The sequence below is a fragment of the Panicum virgatum genome, chromosome 4N (assembly GCF_016808335.1).
Source record: "Panicum virgatum strain AP13 chromosome 4N, P.virgatum_v5, whole genome shotgun sequence".
In the NCBI taxonomy this organism is placed as follows: Eukaryota; Viridiplantae; Streptophyta; class Magnoliopsida; order Poales; family Poaceae; genus Panicum; species Panicum virgatum.
In genome coordinates, this window is record NC_053148.1 from 11,419,680 (window position 1) to 11,437,065 (window position 17,386).

The 17,386-nt window shown below is 52.4% G+C and overlaps 1 protein-coding gene and 1 long non-coding RNA gene across 2 annotated transcripts; one reads left to right on the forward strand and one right to left on the reverse strand.

The window, feature by feature from the left end:
* Positions 1 to 4,331: 4,331 nt before the first annotated feature.
* On the reverse strand, positions 4,332 to 4,953 carry LOC120671005. Its single transcript, XR_005673466.1, has 2 exons — positions 4,640 to 4,953; positions 4,332 to 4,548 (listed from the first exon to the last, which is right to left on the reverse strand). It is a non-coding gene; the product is annotated as an uncharacterized LOC120671005 (long non-coding RNA).
* An 8,125-nt stretch (positions 4,954 to 13,078) lies between these two features.
* Positions 13,079 to 15,944, forward strand: LOC120671207 (protein RICE SALT SENSITIVE 3-like). The gene is made up of 7 exons (XM_039951489.1): positions 13,079 to 13,518; positions 13,710 to 13,763; positions 13,891 to 14,124; positions 14,248 to 14,353; positions 14,496 to 14,537; positions 14,806 to 14,862; positions 15,183 to 15,944. The coding sequence occupies exons 1-7, from the start codon at positions 13,382 to 13,384 to the stop codon at positions 15,756 to 15,758; spliced, it is 1,206 nt and encodes a 401-aa protein (XP_039807423.1). The 5' UTR covers positions 13,079 to 13,381; the 3' UTR covers positions 15,759 to 15,944.
* Positions 15,945 to 17,386: the final 1,442 nt, after the last annotated feature.

The following is a 17,386-nucleotide window of genomic DNA, read 5'->3' on the forward strand; positions in this document are numbered from 1 at the left end:
ACATCGACGGCGCTTGATGAGGACTTGGACGGCGAGGCGGTGGACCAGAAGGAGTACAGGAGCATGATCGGCTCTCTCCTGTACCTGACAGCGACGCGGCCAGACATTCAGTTCGGTGTCGGCCTTTGTGCGCGGTACCAGGCTTCTCCGCGCACCTCCCACAGGCAGGTGGTGAAACGCATTTTCAGGTATCTGAAATTCACCCCTGAATTTGGTCTTTGGTATTCTGCGGATTCTTCTCTGGTTTTGGTGGGCTTTTCTGATGCCGATTTCGGTGGGTGTCGGTTGGATCGCAAGTCGACATCCGGCACTTGTCAATTTCTCGGTACATCTTTGGTGTATTGGTCCTCTCGCAAGCAGGCTAGCGTAGCGCTTTCTTCCACAGAAACTGAGTATGTTGCCGCTGCTAGCTGCTGCTCCCAGATACTTTGGATGAAACAAACCTTGCAGGATTATGGCTTGAGTTTCGGTAGGGTTCCCATCTTTGTAGACAACATGTCTGCCATTAGCATTGCAAAGAACCCTGTCCTACACTGCAGAACCAAACACATAGATATCTGGTTCCATTTCCTGCGAGATAACCATGAGAGAGGCCACATAGACTTGGTCCATGTCCCTTCAGAGAGGCAAACCGCAAATATTCTCACCAAACCGTTTGAGCAGGACACCTTTGCTCGCTTGCGAGGGGAGCTTGGGGTTTGTTACCCCTTTTGATTGCTGACTTTTCTTTGGTTAGCTTTGTAGATTTTATTTGCTTCTCTTTGTTTTCTAGGTTTAGTAGTTGCATTGTGCATATGCATTGTACATGTTTGCATTTTGCATTGTCTCACTTGCACTAGCATTCTTGTATACATTGCTATGATCTTCTAGTGCCTGCTAGTGTGAGTTGATAAACTTGATCATGTATAGCTTGCTCCATTGTGTATATGACATCATCTGAGTTAAGCTATTTTGATTTGAAAATCTGAAACATGATCACCCTGTCTTGTCTACTAGCATGTTAGGGCGTGTTGATATGCTTTGCTATCTTATTCATGCTAGTGTGGCTTTTCGTTCAGCAATTCATACTTGAAATGATCTAAATCTGATAAAATTTCTTGAACTGTTCTTGAAATGGATTGAAAAGATTCAGGTGGGATTGCTTGTCGCACTGATCGAGCTTTCGGGACGGCTCACTTTACACTTGTGAGAACCCGGACAAAGCTATGCATGATTGAAACGAGTGCTTTAAGCTTCTGATTGTCTTTGACATAGGATTGGCCTTGTTGCTAAGTAAAGCATGACAAGCTTTCAACCACTGGCATTAATAATTGATTGCTATAAATTTGATTGAAAAATGAATGTTGGCAACTTGTTTTGGCTGGTTTGGCTCACCTGTATGAGTATGAGTAGCACTGCTTTCCATTCCCTACTTGTTAGTGTTAGATCATGGGTGATGCTTTTATTTCTCCTAAACTGAACTTGCCTAGCTCTAGACTGATTTGATATACCCTGTTAAGCTAAATGCAGGTCTTGTTTATGGATGCACACATGCTTGTGACTAGATGTTGCTCATATCCTTGTATTCCTGAATGCTTTCACTTACACCTCCTGCATTGCATTCATTGCATAGCATCTGTTCAGGGGGAGTTTCAGCTTCATGGGGAGCTTTAGGTCTTTTTCGACTTGATGTGTGCATGTGCGAATAAGGGGGAGAATTTTGGGAGAAGTGATCGAACAAGGGGGAGACTTGTTTGATTTTTGAAAAATTTGTTGTGCACAGGGCTTTGAGAGTGCATCATTTTGGGAGAGTTGCACTTGTGAGAGGGAAAAGCTTTGCTTGGGGAGTTTCTGCTTTGTTCTTGGCTCCTGGTTTTCCTCGTTTTCCCTCTGCTTCTTGCATGACTGCGTCGAGCGTTACCTCTGTCTTCGAGGAGTCATGTTTTGGCTTTTGATCGATTGCGTCGAGCCTTTGCCCTTGTCTTAGGGGATCGATTTTGCTTGAGTAAGTGACTATTCTTGCCTTTCTGAGATTTTCGTCACTTGCTTGTGCTTCTTTGTTCTTTTCTGGTTTCACTTCTCTTGCTTTGTTTGTGGTGTGTTGACAACGCACTCATCAAGGGGGAGATTGAGGAATGTTAAGTACTCTATCCTGCTTGTGATGAGTGAATTGTCAACCGTGCGGTGTGATTGTGCGCTTGGTCTTTGGATTGCAGGTACACGGGCGTCGAGTCTCGACGGGGAGCTGCCGTGGAGGTGCTGTGGCCGATGGACCGTGCGGTGGACGGCGGTGAAGGGCAGCCGGGACCAGAGCTCAGACCGGGCGGCAGCTGTGGCGTCCACTCCTGGATCGAGGGCGCAAGCGGCGACGGAAGGTGGGTTTCTTGGTTTGCGCCACAAAACCAAGGAGGTGGACGGCAGTTGAAGACGCCAAGTCATGGAGGTGACGGGCGTCGGTCTCGGGACTGACGGAGGCGACGGGCGTCGACGGCATCTAGGGCCGTCAGAAGGCCGAGGCGGGAACAGCGTCTAGGGCCACGGCGTGGAGGCGGGAATCTTCCCGCGCGTGAGGTTTTGGCGGTTTTCTCAAAACCGGCCACCTACCCGGGTTTCGCGGACCCTCCAAAACCGCGGATTGGATCTTCATCAAGACGGCGGCATCGTGGAGAAGACTTCGTTCCGAAGAAAGAACCTCGGTCGTCGGATGAGATCGTGTACAGGGGGTGCTGCAGACCAACCGGTCTGACCGGTCCCGCGGGTATAAATACCCCTTCACTTTGTTAGGTTAATTGTGGCTTTTGTAATCTGTTCGTGAACTCCTCTGTCCTCCAGGCCGCCGCCCCTGCGTCTCCCTCCCTCTATTCCTCTCTTTAGAGTAGGTTTTGATTATGGATTTGTGAGACTTTGTATTGGATTTGATTGGGAAAGGAGGCCCCATCCTTCTTGTGCCCTCTGGGCTTTTGAATCAATCCAATTCCCTAGTTTTTGTGCCCTTGTGTGATGGATTTCTATTTCGTTTTTGGTGCACATGATTGCTAGGATTCTACGAGCTCTTTGTTATGATTCTCGTGCTTCTGATCCTATCCCAAACCCTCTGAAATCACGAGCTCTTTTGAATTGGATTTCTTGAGTTTTTTGAGAAAACCCCTATCCTTCTTGATCTCCCCTCGAATTCTCGAGATTCTTTGATCTTTAGGACGAGATCTCTTGGGGATTTGTTCAGGGGGTAGGGCGAAGCAATCCCCCAAGTTTCATCGATTTTCGTGGTCGTTTGGTTGAGATTCATCGTTTGAATCCAAGTTTTCGGGGGTTTTCTGGGTGCCACCGGTCAGACCGGTAGGCAAGACCGGTCAGACCGGTCTTCTAGCTTTTGAACAGACTCGACCGGTCAGACCGGTCCTGTGCACCGGTCAGACCGGTCCAGGCAGATCAGCTCTGCAGTTTTTCCGATTCGCTTCCGATTTGCTTCATGGTTTCGCTCGCTCGTTCGAGGCCTTTTGTGTTGGTTTAGCTTTTGAATAGCTACTCCAAACTTTAGTCAGAACGCTTGAGGGCTTGGGCGATTTTGGGACATAGGCCGACGATTCGAATTTCGAAAAAAATTTGATCGGCTCCCATTCACCCCCCCTCTGGTCGCCGGCCTCAAATGGTAAACAGGATCTCACGATTAATTGCAGAACGAGTGCGACGTGTATTACTAGCTAGCTGCTTTGTTTGCAGCATGCACGGTGAACCAGCAACCTTCTACAGATGATTCTGCACGATGATGATCAGGGAACTTGGGTCTCGATCTCTCAACTTGCTTTCGTGCTGTGCATGCATCTCGTGCAATGAACAGGCGCCCTACTACGCCACGCCGCCGCCAATCATGCATGGGCTACATACTAGTACTACGGCGCCGCTACTGGTGGTGGATCGACGGCGACGGCGAAGCCGTCGCCACGCTCGCGATCCCTTTCCATGCTTAGGCCAGTCTCAGTAGGGGTTTCGTAGCACTGTTACTTAGACTGTCACGTCAGCTTTTCTGTGAGATAAAACTGCCATGAAACTATCACTCTCAGTGCACAGTTTCGTTGCACAGTTTCATAGACATGATGCAGTATTTAATATGTGGATTGTGTTGTGATCAAATGTACCACGAGAACTCTATAACATTTTTTGCAATTGTTTGTAAACTACGTATTAGTCTAGGAACATGGTAAATAAGTATTGTTGTAGCCAAAATAAATATTTGGATTAATAATTTACAAGAACTGAAAAAGGCACCCGGCAAGGTGGCAAGCAGAATCAGTAGGCACCAGATATCTTCACATTGTCAAAATATCACAGAATCAGAGAAGGCAATCTGGGCAAAATATCTAAACAAGCCATGTTTGAAATTATCATTTTGACAAGCTCTGATAAACCGTTGAAGTAATTCGCACATTACATGTTCCTTTTTCAGATATCAAAACATAGCCGACCAAAATCTAAACCACCAAAGCATACAGAGAACCATACAGAGAATAATCTTTAGTGGCAGAAACAGTAATGCAAGTAAAACATTGGAGTAACAGCATCTTCTAGTACCTGGGAGAAGAAAAATAATGAATCAACTGTGTGGCCAGCAGAGCATACAGAGAACCATTCACCAACTCTGGATCAACTGTGTGGCACTCACCAATTTTGTACAGGAGCAAAAAGCTGCTGCCGGCGGAGGTGCAGCCGATGCGGGAGGAGCTGCACCAGACGCGGGAGGAGCAGACGCCTACGGAGCTGCAGTCGCCGGAGTTCTCGTACCGCCGCTGCTTCGTTTGGACGGGCTGCCGCTACTGCTGAGCTGGGGGACTTCTTTCCCCCGCTGGGACATGGCGTCGCAGGCAGTGGGAGGAAGGGCAGGGGCGGTAGCGGATCTGGAGGTGAAGGGTAGGAGCGGCGGCGGGGCAGGGGCGCCGGCGGATCTGGAGGGAAGGGGAAGGGCGGCGGCGGTCTGAGGTCCGACCGTCCGAGCGGAGCGCGGGAAGCCGGAGCGAGCGGCCTCCCACCGCACGGGATCCCGCCATGAAACGATGGAGCTCTCAGTGCGCGTTTCACCTCCGTTTCATTGACTTGGAAACGACGCCGGACCCGTTTCGTGGTGAAGAAACGATTCTCTCCTCTCTCCTATTAATTTGCTTGCCATGTCAGCTTTTTTTGCTGAGATGTCCATCTAATTAATGTCATGAAATCCCTATGAAATGCCCACTGAGACTGGCCTTAGACCCCATGGGCAGCAGGTTTCAGTTTGTCTCTTCCTCTGGCGAGCGAACGACAGTAGCGGGTGGGAGAGCTCGACCTAGGCCACTGCTGATCCCTGACCCCGGCCGTCCCGATCGATCGTACGCCGACTGACCTGACCTTGTTCGTGCTCTAGCGGAGAGTTACATGGGGCCGGCCGGTACATCGATCGATCGAGCTGCGTAGACCCGTAGTTTTCAGCCACTGTTTGCCCTAATCGCCGTGCCGAAACCCTTGGTTTTTGGCCGCTGCTGTGTGATGGAGCGCCCACACCGGTCACCACCGAGCGCCGGTGATCGGTGAAGAAGATTACATGGTAAAACGCGATCTGGTGCAGCTAGCGTTTGTCGACACCTCGGCGTGGGCATGGGCGAGCTGAGAGCCGCCGGAGGCGTGGAGGGCGGCCATACAAAAAGGCACGGGCTGGCCGGCCGGCGCTGCTGCTGCTGCTGCTGCGGCCGGGCCGGCGCGGAGAGGGCCCCGGCGGCAGGGGGCGATGGAAAAGGCGACACAACGGCACTAGCTGGTATCACGTGATCGCCTTTGGGGATCCTTTTTTTTTCTCGCTGACGGCGGCGATCTGCTGGGGAACTGGCAGCGGAAATGCCCGGCGAGCAGGGGGCGCGCATGCACTGGCGACCTGGATTCCGGCATGGCCTATCCCAGCTGCCGGTCATTTTTTACCAGCGCGAGCAAAGGGATGCGCGTGTGCTGTGGACTGGATCGCAGAGCCTTTTCGGTGCTCACGTGTCTTTCAGGTACGTGTTCTAGTGTATGGTTCCCTTTGTCAGGGATTCGGGGAAAAAAAGCTATTTTTTATCTGCCTCTTGATCTATCTTTTTCCTAAGGCAAGGGGGGAATTAGTTAAACTAATAAGTTGGCATGGTTGTACACTCTCAAGTACCAAATTACACCCAATTACAAAGGTCTTCCATAGTCATGTTCCCCAGTTGCCTTTGTTGGCATAGGCAGCGATGCTAGATGGAAGAAGAGCAATATAGCCCGTCAGCATCATGAGCACTGTGACGACGTATTGATTTAGTACAAATGGTTGTCAAATAGTACAGGAGAATACATCCTGTGGAACGTGATGTGTTATTATGATACACAACTTTGTAAAATATATTGTCCAAACTCGACTTTGTTTGTGAGATATAAAAATAATAAATTTCTAACAAATCATCTGGACAGCTTTCTGGCTTGAAATTTGTTATTTTTATATCTCACAAACGAATTCGAGTTTCGACAAGATACTTTATAAGGTTGTGTATCATCATATCATTTACATATGTGATTTTTTGATGAATTTAGATGATTTTTTTACCGTGGTTTGCACAGGTTTTCACAAAAGTTGTGGTTTCCACCAGATACGTTCCCGATTTGAGAGGGCAGAATCTATATGAAATAGTAAAAGAGACAGTAACAACTTCCTTCTATCCGCAAAATAAAACTTCCTTCATTACAAAATCTAGGTTGTTTTAATTTAGTTTTATTCTAAGTCTAAGCTCTTTATCTTGAACTAACTTTATACAAAAATATATCAACATTTAGAAAGTCAAATATTGCACTAAAACCACCATAAACTTGTCTTGATAGTGTATTTATTTGATATCGTATATACTAATATATTTTATATAAAATTTGGTCAAAAACTCAAAACTAAAACAATGACCTACATTTTAGAATAGAGGGATAAAATATAAATTGGTTTTTAAAGCTAGAACAATACTATATTAAATGCGTACTTACTCTTAATACAGCTCCTAGTTGCGGGGGCAGCAAGTTCAGTTACTTTGTTTAAAGAATTCCGTACAAAACAATATCTCATCAATGACACCAACCAGCTGACTCAACTGTTCTACACTTCTACTATAGAAGAAAGCGAGTCCTAGGAAACTGATATGCTAAATAAATATTCAGAAGTACAAAGAGCAGCACAGTTGCAGTGTTGAAAACAATATCCACGGCATCTCATTGTAAGGAATTCCTCAAAAAAATTTGTAAGAAAAAAAAGATGTACTCCACTTGCAACCCAAAACAGGCATGCAAACCCAGGGATATTGATCAAAAGCCTACCCGTAGCTCAAAATTTTTTCGGTTTAACACCCAAGACTTAAATTTCTGATCCACTAACAGTATTCACTAGACAATTCGGCTCTTGTTTGGCTTCTTGGATCGAGTACCTTTTAACCCTCATTATCATTTGCAGGAGGATATTGCAATTTTTCCCTTAAAAAATGGATGTGTAAATAACTCTAGCTCTGGCTGCCATGATCGTATATTTCCGAGACAGTAAGGTTAAAGCACGTGAAAGCACAGTGGAATATTTAAACTGCTTATCCGATTTTGATAATCTTTAAAAAAAAACCCACCCACCAAAGCATGTCAAACTTGACATAGGAATAGACAGACTGAAAAGACCATTATTGTATTATTGCCGCCATGTTTTTTCTAAGGTGATGTTGGACTAAAACAAGTCGGGGTGTCGTTTTTCTCATTTCAGAGTCATGCCACTGTAGAGATATAGAGCAAAAGATATCGACCATAATCGCGAACTGTTCAACCCAAAACTAAGGAAGATTAGGTTATCTGATAAAAAGAAAGAAAAAAAAAGATGAAGTCTGAGTAATGTAGTTCCTCATGGAGAATGAATGCTGCCTGTTCTTGCCGTACCAAGCAGCAGCCATCCAGTTGTGATCTGGGGCCTAAAGTTTAACTAGAGGTGATGCTTTCTTCACCAATCTGTCCATTATTTCAGTAGCACATACAAGTAAAAAAAGAGAACAATATAATTTCCATTATGTTTCGGATTTTCTTTGTTTCCCTTTTTTGTTTCTTAATTTCCGGCCAGACTCTTCTGTAACTTTTCTAATTCTAATATAATTAACCAGTAGGGGAGTACCCCTCCTGTTTCTTCAAAAAAAAAAGGAGAACAATAATACAATGAGCTTGCAAATAAGTTAAAAAATTGGCAGCTCGTCGCCAAAACACGAGGGAAAATAGGTGCATGTGAAGAACTGTTTGGGCATCAGTCACCACATTTCTAGCCCAAGCCATCCGTGCTCCACTGCCCCAGAACAAGTTTCTTCCATTTCAAGCTCTAGTCCCTCTCGCGCAGAAGCGGGCGCCGCCTGCTGCCAATGCACGATGCATGTGGAAAACGCAGCACCGGAGCCATTCCATTCCATGTTAGGTGCATCACCTGCTGCTACTCCTGTGAAACTTCATCAACTCACCCCTCCTGAAATCGAAGGAAACCTTTCCTTTCTCCGTCCAATCTCTCTCTAGATTATCCAACACGTATGTCGACTGCCTTTCCTTCTTTTTCTCTACCTGTGCATCTATCACTCTCACACACGCATACGTTGACACATGCCAGCAAAGGGATCAATCATCAAGATGGGTGTCCCTGTCATGGCCAAAGGTTGCTATGCTTTTTTGGGGGATGAATAAGGCCATTGAAGGGGATCTTTGGCAAAGGATGTATACTGTCAGTAGTAAACTAAGGTTACCTGCCATAACCCTCTCTTTCTCTCTTTGGGACTTGCATCCTGTTCATGGGGATCAATCAAATCATCCACTGTTGCAGGGTGAGCACCTTTTCAGCTGTGTGTGAACCGCGAGGTGCGAATTGTCAAATGCGAGTGAGGAAAGCGAAGAGACGACTGAGGTCGAGGGGCCTTCCGCCTTCGCCAATGTACTGTATTTTCTTTCCTCTCAGCGTCAGGGTCTGTAGAAAAGGGTGTGAAAAAAAAAGCTGCTCGCTTGTGTCTTGAGTTCTTGAGAGCATACGAGTACACCACTACTCCTTTTGGTCATCACGCGATCTTCAGGGGACATGGTACAGGGGGCCCCGGGCGGTTCCAAGCAAGAGCGCATCTTCTGTGGCGAGAATCCTTCCAGCTGCAACCCCAAGACACCACTCCCTGAACTTCCTCCGATTCACATCAGGAACAAAAACCACAAGGTCATCACATTTCTTTTTTTTCTCTCGAAAAGACCAAGGTCACATTTCAGAGTTCAGACGATTGGCTTTTGTTTTGTGCCCATCTGGGATTCAAAAGAGAGAGAGAAAAAAAGAGTCCCCAACCATCTGGCCCGTGGAGCGAAAATGACAGTAGGGGGGGGGGGGGGGGGGGGGGGGGCGCCTGCCCGAGCCTGAGCTTGACGGGTCCTTCTCCAGCCTCCCCCGCTCGCGCTCCCTCCTTGTCCGAGCTCGACTAGGAGCCAAGCTGCATGGATTTTCGCTTGCAGGACGTGGAGTTCGTGGCCAGGGAAAAGTTATTCCTCCTAGTATAGGATCCTATTTCTAAATATGAAAGCCCCGATGCTCGGCGGCCGACCAGGCCGTCCATGTCGTCCTAAAAAATTTTCACCGTGCGTTCAATGATTTACGGCGTGTATTGCCTCATGCTGGCTTGCTGCGGTAAAAAAAAATCCCCCCATTCAATCTCTCAGGAAGAATCCCGTTCACGGCTCATTTAAGTCCTCACCTACTCCTGTGCCGCACGACCGCCGCCGCCCACCGCCGTCCTCCTTCGGGCTGGCTCTCCACCGCCGCTCCCCGCCGTCTGAGCCGTGGGTGAGCCTCGCCGCCCTACAGGCTTCCTTGCGCGCGCCGGCCCTGCCCCCGCTTGCCTCCCTCGCCGTCCTTCCTGTCGGCGTTGCCGGCCCGACGCGGCCTCGCCGCCTTTCCTCTTCCCGCACAGGTCGCCGCCGCCGCCCACCAACCCCGCCACTGGCCTCTCGACGCCCGGGCACTGCTTCTCCTTGCCCATCCCCGCCCGGACAGCTGCCGCTCATCCCCGCCGCCCGTCCTCGCGCGGCGGTCGCCATCCATCCCCGCCGATGTGGCCCCACGCCATGCGCTGCCGCCAAAGGAGGCGCGCCGGCCGCCCCTCCCCGTTCGCGGACACGTACGCGACGCGCCCCTCCCAGCGGGTGGCGCGGCCGGCCCGGTGCTCTGAGCCGCCCTCAAGGCGCACGGTCGGCGGCGCTCCCCACGCGGCGCCGGCGGAGCTCTGCACATGTGCACACCGGCGCTCCCTGCACGGCGGCTGCGGAGCTCTGTCCGCGGCTCGCGGCCCGCGTTACCTTCGCGCTCCCGGCTGCCACCGCTTGCCTCGCCTCCGTCTGTGGCTCACGGGACGCGTCACCTCCGCGCTCGCGCCGGCCGCCGCTCCCCAGTTGCGCCGCCTTCGCCCGTGGCTCATGGGCCGGCGTCGCCTCTGCACGCGCACCGGACGCCAGTCGTCTCGCGTACGCCCGCAGCAGCCGCCGAGGCCATTGCCGCCATGCCGCACCTCGACGGGGAAATGGACTAATCCATCCGTGGAAGCCCCCATCCACTGCGAGGCAGCACACCATGCATTTGACGGTTTGCTTGTGTACCCTCTGCTTCGGCCATGGAAGATGCCCGCTGTGTGTTTGATGGTTTGCGTCTGCAGCACTGACCAATTGACCATGCCCTGATTTAGATGATAGGGAGCCCTGTTTAATAAAAAGAAGACACATTTAAGCTACTTGCCTTATCTAAGGTAAATGTTTCTAGCTCGAATGTGAATTTTATTTTTCAAGCAATAATTTAAACAAGTTAGATACCTTGGATATGATGCTCCTATGTCAGTCTCACATATATTTGCATTTACAAAAGAACAATCATTCTTCATCCTTTGCGATTAAGCTCACCATATGGTTTGATGACATGGTCTAATCTGATGTAATCATACTTCATTTCATACAAATAAAGATTTTCTGGCCAAGATTTGTATCACCAGTTCTAGCTAAGGAAGGTTCGTCGCATCCTTGCAACTTCACTGGTGAAATCAACAAGACTGTCATTGCGCTTTTTGCTCCCTCTGCTCAGAACAATAAACAGCTAGACATTTTCCCTGTTGTATATCAACAAAACTTACATAACCGTATAAAGAATTCGGATGACATGTTTGATCTGTGGAATTTAACTTAGCTATCATTGACTTACTCCTCAATTGATTGCAGGGTGGTTTGATATAAAGCTCTACACAAGATCCTCTCCCAGTGACGATTTAACATTTGTGATAGCTGTGCCAATCGAGCTGATGTGCTTTCTATGCAATGCAACACCACCGTGCTGAAGGCCAAAAGCTCTTCTATAATTGGTCATGCCCATTTCTTTTCTTTTCTTCTTTTTTTCCCACTTCATTCCTATTTACTTCAATAGGCCTGAATTATATAGCCTCCCTACTGCAATACAATATGAATTGTGTTATCCGATGTGTATAATATACCTCAGAAAAAAAAGCAGTTGCTTACAAACTATATAAATAAAAAACATCTCCTCCTATTTCCATCTTCATGTACATTAATATGTATGTACCATCTTTACCTATATATACTATACTTTTTAAATACCTTTGCTCTACCTGAATTTATATAAATACAAACTAAAATATATTGCCAAATAGAATCAAAGAAAAATTTTACGCGCGCGATGGCGCGCGCAATGCACTCGTCCTACATTGATTCTTCCCCGGTTGTTCCTAGTACCGGCAGTACCCCTGCCGCAGATCGCATCTTAATAGCAGTAAGAGACTGCTAATCTTCTGCACTGATCGGGTTAATGCGGATCTGCTGCGATCTGCTGCTAATCTGGTCCCTGCTGCTCCTCCTGCTCCTGCTCGGAGGATTCAGAAGCTCGGAAGCACGCAGGAGCGCAACCAAAACAGTTTCCTGGATGCTCCGGAGTCCGGTTACCGGCCAGGCGCGCACCGCTCTTCCTTCCCGGTGTCCTGAGTCTCCTGACTCCTGAATGAACGGCGGCCGGAGCGTCCCCGCTTCGTAGCGCGGATTCGCTTGGGAGTTTTTCTGCTCAGCACCCGCCGAAGGGTGGTGCTACGGCCGAGTTGTTCTTTACGCGCGTCTGTTTGCTGGAGAAGCGCGGGAGCCGTACAGTCCGTGTGCGGGGATGAAGGAGACAGTTGGGATCGAATGACCGGAGGAGGGGTGTCGCTAGCGTTTCCGGGGATTGACACTGGTGCGTGGTGCCGGGTGCCGGCGAGCGAAATCGTGGACCACGCCCGCCCCATGGGATGGTCATGCTAGAGAGAGAGAGAGAGTCATTATTAGCTCTTTAAAATACTGGTAGTGTGTGTGATACTAGTAGCAACCAAGACAGTCGATCGAGAGCAGGGATTTTTTTTACCGACCGTTCCGTTCGAACCCGGTGCCCGTTTCCGGCTAACCGGTCCAGTTTGACCGGTTACCGGTAAAAACCGGTCAAACTCAAATTTGAATTCAAAACCCGCAGTTATACCGGTTTCGAACGGCTACCGGCCGGTTAAACCGGTTTACCGGTCCGGTTTGACCGGTTACTGGTCGGTTTGAGTGGTAACCGGTCGGTTTGATCGGTAACTGACCAAATTCAAATTTTTTTCTTTTTTAGTTTAAATTCAAATGCCCGCAAAGTATACTAAATAAATATTTGTATAATATGTTTTAGCCTAAATGAACCCTCCAACCCTCTTTTGTACTACTTTTACATTATATTTGTATGCAAGTTTTTTTTGTTTAACTTCAAATGCTCACAAAGTATACTAAATGAACGAATATTTGAAAAAATTTGACACCATTAGATTCATCGCAACTTAAAGTATTTTTAATTTTTTGGAATTTTTCCATTTTTTGGAATTCAAATTTAAAATTTGAATTTGGCCCGGTTTCTAACCGCCCGGAACCGGGCCGGGCCGGTTAGACCGGTAACCGCGGTAACCGGTCCAGTTCCGAGCGGTTTTTTAACCCTGATCGAGAGAGAGAGAGGTGTGGGGGGTGGGGGTGGGGTGGGGGGGGGGTAGTATAAATTTTGGGCAGGTGTGGCATCCCCATTCGGAGGTGGCCTGGCCTCACAAGTCACAGCCATACAGAGAACACACCCACACACAAAGTAGGCGAGCCAAGCGGCCAGGGAGGCGAGAAGCAGGCTAGCTAGTAGCCGCCGCTGCTCGCTCCTCCGGTATTCTTGGCTAGGCTTCAGCTCCATCCGCTCGCGAGCTCAGAGCCGAGCCGGCCACAGCGCAGCAGCTAGCTCCTCGCCTCCCGCGTCCCGCCCCGCTGCCCTGCCGCGCCGTGCGAACGAAGCAACCGCGCCGCTGCCCGCACGGCGACGGCGATGGAGGAGCAGCTGGGCCCGGTGGCGGTGACGCACCTGCTGCAGCACACGCTGCGGAGCCTCTGCACCGGCGACGCGCCGCAGTGGGTCTACGCCGTCTTCTGGCGCATCCTGCCCCGCAACTACCCGCCCCCCAAGTGCGTCTCGTCCCGCCCTTCTTCTTCTTCTTCTTCTTCTCCTTCCTCCTGCCCTTCTTCTCCTTCCTCTCCTTCCTGCTCGCCGTACACCAGCTGCTAACGCGCATTCTAGCCGTGCCTGTCCGTGCCTGTCCATTCCATGGCGTTTCATTCCTCCTCCGCTGACTGGCTCTGCTTAATTTGCTGACCAGATGGGATCTCCCTGGCGCGGCGTACGACCGGACCCGAGGCAACAGGAGGAACTGGTACAGCCCTATTGTTCCTTCTCCTTCTCCGTGGCCGTGTGTGCTGTTTCCCGACTCCCGTCATCCCGTGTGTGAACGAGCGCTCTCTCGGTGTGTTCTTTTCTTTCCTCGCGCGGCGTCTCGCCAGGATCCTGGCGTGGGAGGACGGGTTCTGCAACTTCGCGGCGGCGGCGGCGGCGGCGGCCGCCCCTGCCGCGTGCTGCCAGGAGGTGGCGGCGGCGGCGGCGTACGCCGGGGACTGCGAGGCAGCAGCAGCTGCTGCTGCTGCGCAGGAGGCGGCGAAGCACCAGCCGCAGCCGCCGAGGCTGCAGCCAGAGCTCTTCTTCAAGATGTCGCATGACATCTACAACTACGGCGAAGGGTAGGTGGCCGCCGCCTGATGGCTGACTAGTCCGCAGTTACCCGGTTAATCCTCCCCTGGTGCTGATGATGGTGGCCGGGGCCGGGGCCCTCCTCCTGTTCTTGGTGCGGCTCGCTGCTGCAGGCTGATGGGGAAAGTGGCGGCGGACCACAGCCACAAGTGGGTGTTCAAGGAGCCCCAGGAGCACGAGACCAACCTCATCTCCTCCTGGAGCAACCCTGCCGACTCTGTAAGCACCAAGCACCACCATTACTGATCACTAACCATGAACTCCTGAATGTCTTTAGGCAAGCAAATCACCTGTCAAACCCCTCTGATATTCTGATCTGTGACTGTGAGTGATCATGCCCTGCGCTTTTTTTTTTTTGCAGCATCCGAGAACGTGGGAGGCGCAGTTCCAGTCCGGAATCCAGGTGCACATTTTCAGGCCTTGACAGATCGCAATCCGCCGGACCCCTCTCGATCAGAGCCAGAGGCGGCAGCCGGCAGCTAGCTAGCTCTGCCGGCCGGCCAACCTCTGCAGCCCTGCTGCATGGCGTGGCGAGCTAGCTCGCCAAGCCATGGCCAGCTAGCTGACGCTGCCATGGCACGGCCCTTTTCGCCGGCCTGCGTGCGCTTTCCTTTTCCCTTTTTCCCCTCTCGCTCATTCTTGACTGCTTGGCTTCGCTTGCTTTGCTGCAGACCATCGCCCTGATCGCTGTCAGGGAGGGCGTCGTGCAGCTCGGCTCCATGAAAAAGGTAGGCGAGCGCCACCGCTCACCGGTCGTTTTCTTCTTCCCCGCTTCCGATCCCTCTCTCTCTCTCTCTCTCTCTCTCTCTCTCTCTCTCTCTCTCTCTCTCTCTCTCTCTCTCTCTCTCTCTCTCTCTCTCTCTCTCTCTCTCTCTCTCTCTCGCAAGAACCGAGGCGTAGCAGTAGCTAGCGTTTGTATCGTGCCGTGTGTGCCATGCATGCAGCCGCGTTGCACGCTCCTGGCTATGCGACGGTGACACTACGGCGTGCTGTGCTGGGTTGGGCTAGCGGCTGGGGCTTTGCTTGACGGGCGCAAGTTGATGTGCAGGTGGCGGAGGACCTGAGCTACGTCGTGATGCTGCGCCGCAAGTTCGGGTACCTGGAGAGCATCCCGGGGGTGCTGCTGCCGCACCCGTCGACCGCCGGCGTGTTCCCGGGCGGCGGCGGGTGCGTGGGGCCGCCGCCGGTCGACATCGCCTCCGCGGGGTGGCCGCCGGGCCTGATGCCGCCGCCCGCGGGGCCGCCGCTGGAGCTCTACGACCCCTACGGCGCCGCGGTGGCCGCCGCGGGGCCGGCCGCGGCCGCGGCCGCGGCGTCCATGCACATCATGCCGTCGATGAGCAGCCTCGAGGCGCTGCTCTCCAAGCTGCCCTCGGTCGTGCCGGCCCCGCAGGCGCAGCCGCCGGCCGGCGGGGCCGTGCCCGGCGCGGCGCCGCTGGACAACAAGGAGGAGGAGGAGGAGGAGCAGGGCGACTACGTGCAGTGCCACGGCATGGGCGTGGCGAGCAACGGCGGCGAGAGCACGAGCACGAGCGCCGCCACCGCCGCCGGCGCCGCTACCGCCCCGATCCCGCCCTACTTCGTCGACGTGGGCGGCAGTAGTAACCCCGGCGAGGGGTTTTAGCTCGAGCTACGGAGCTGCTAGGCCGCCCTGGCTCTCTCTCAACCGCGCGCGCGCTCGCGTACGTCTCTGTCGATCCGTAGGCAACGGCGACGGCGTGGCGTGTGGTTGTGCTAATCTTCTCCATCTAGTGATGTCATTAATCGTTAATTACCACTATATGCTAATACCACCGGCCAGTTAACCCAAGGAATCATTCGCCATTGTTTTGGTTGCCTTCTTCCTCTCCTCGTCCTTTCTGCTCAGGGCACCATGCATTCCATTCCTTCTCGACGACCCAGCCGGCCAATGGCCACTAGGCCAGCTTCTCCGTATACGGTTGTGAAAGCTATACCTATACGAATTGAGGACATCGACGTACTACGTGCGTGTTGTGAGACGACGACACCTGATGGAGGACACGGCAATGGCGGCGTGGCCCCGTCATCCACCTCCGAGAGTACGCAGTCCCCCCCCCCCCCCCCCCCCCTCCGCATCGTCCTCCGCGATGCGCTTTCGACCAGGCATTTGACCGCTCCTCTCCGGGGCCCCGGCCGGCCCCGAGTGCGTCGTCCTCCCCAATCATGGTGGGACCGACGTCCGCCCAGTGATCCCTTGACCTGCTTTCGAGTCACAGCGATCTGGAGCTTTAGCTGCCGTGGAGCCCTGGACGCGAATGATTCTGACCACCAGTGCCGAGCCCTGCGTGCATGCATGGCCGGCAGCACCAGCCCGGCCGGCCGAACGAGCGAGCGGTCGAGGCGCCGGCCGGTGCGTGCATGCGTGCGTAGATCACCACTAGCTAGGAGCAGGGCGACCGCGACAGTGCACTGGTACGCCGCCCCGCCCGCCGGCGCTCGTGATACATGTGGTCGAAACGAGCGAGCCAGGGAGAGAGACGCACACTCGAACAGTGCTGCCTGGGACGAGCCGGTCGTCGATCTCGAGGCTCGTGCACAGGAGCCCCTGCTGAGGAAAGGCGTCGGGCTCGCCCAGGGCCAGACACAGTAGCGAGCCGGCCTCTGAACTCGATCTGGATGAGGACCGGCCGGCCGGCCGGTCGTCTCTGCTACCTGCTAACGGCCTGGCGCGGCGTCCGGCCGGCCCGGCGAGCCCGCGTGCCTAGGGGTGGTAAAGGGCCCAACATTTTGAACTAGAAAATCTAAGGATCGGGCCCTAAAAGGATCGGGCTATAAACATATGTATTTTTGAACTAAAAATTTTAAGGACTTTATTGGGCTGTGAAGAGACCATTAGGGCCATGGCCCATTACCACCCCTACGCGTGCCCCAGCGGTAGTGGCTCTTCGTTCGCTGCGGCCCCGCCGGACGTTAACGGATCGGCGGCTTTGTCGACGGCCTGGGCAGGGCCGGCGCTGAGAGAGACTGTAGAGCCCGGCGGGAGTTCCAGGTCCAGCGATTCAGTCAATCGCAATGATCCAGCCGCCCCTCTGGTCCCCCTGCGCACCCGGGGGAATTTCCGGGACCATGCTCATCATGGCCTCCATGCCCGAGTGAGTCGACCGGCTTGCGGATCGCCCTCGCCCGCCGCGCCCTGGCGAAGCGCGTGCGCGGTGGCGTTCACGCCTCACGACACGGTCGCCAGGTGTACGAACCCGCCGCGCGTGTGGGGTCGGTTGACTTGTCTCTCCC

Excerpts from the sequence above, each read along its gene's own strand:
- LOC120671207 (XM_039951489.1), top strand. The coding sequence starts at position 13,382 with ATGGAGGAGCAGCTGGGCCCGGTGGCGGTGACGCACCTGCTGCAGCAC. Across the intron at positions 13,764-13,890 it reads CGAGGCAACAGGAGGAACTG|GATCCTGGCGTGGGAGGACG; the intron begins GTACAGCCCTAT and ends GCGTCTCGCCAG. Across the intron at positions 14,538-14,805 it reads AGTTCCAGTCCGGAATCCAG|ACCATCGCCCTGATCGCTGT; the intron begins GTGCACATTTTC and ends GCTTTGCTGCAG.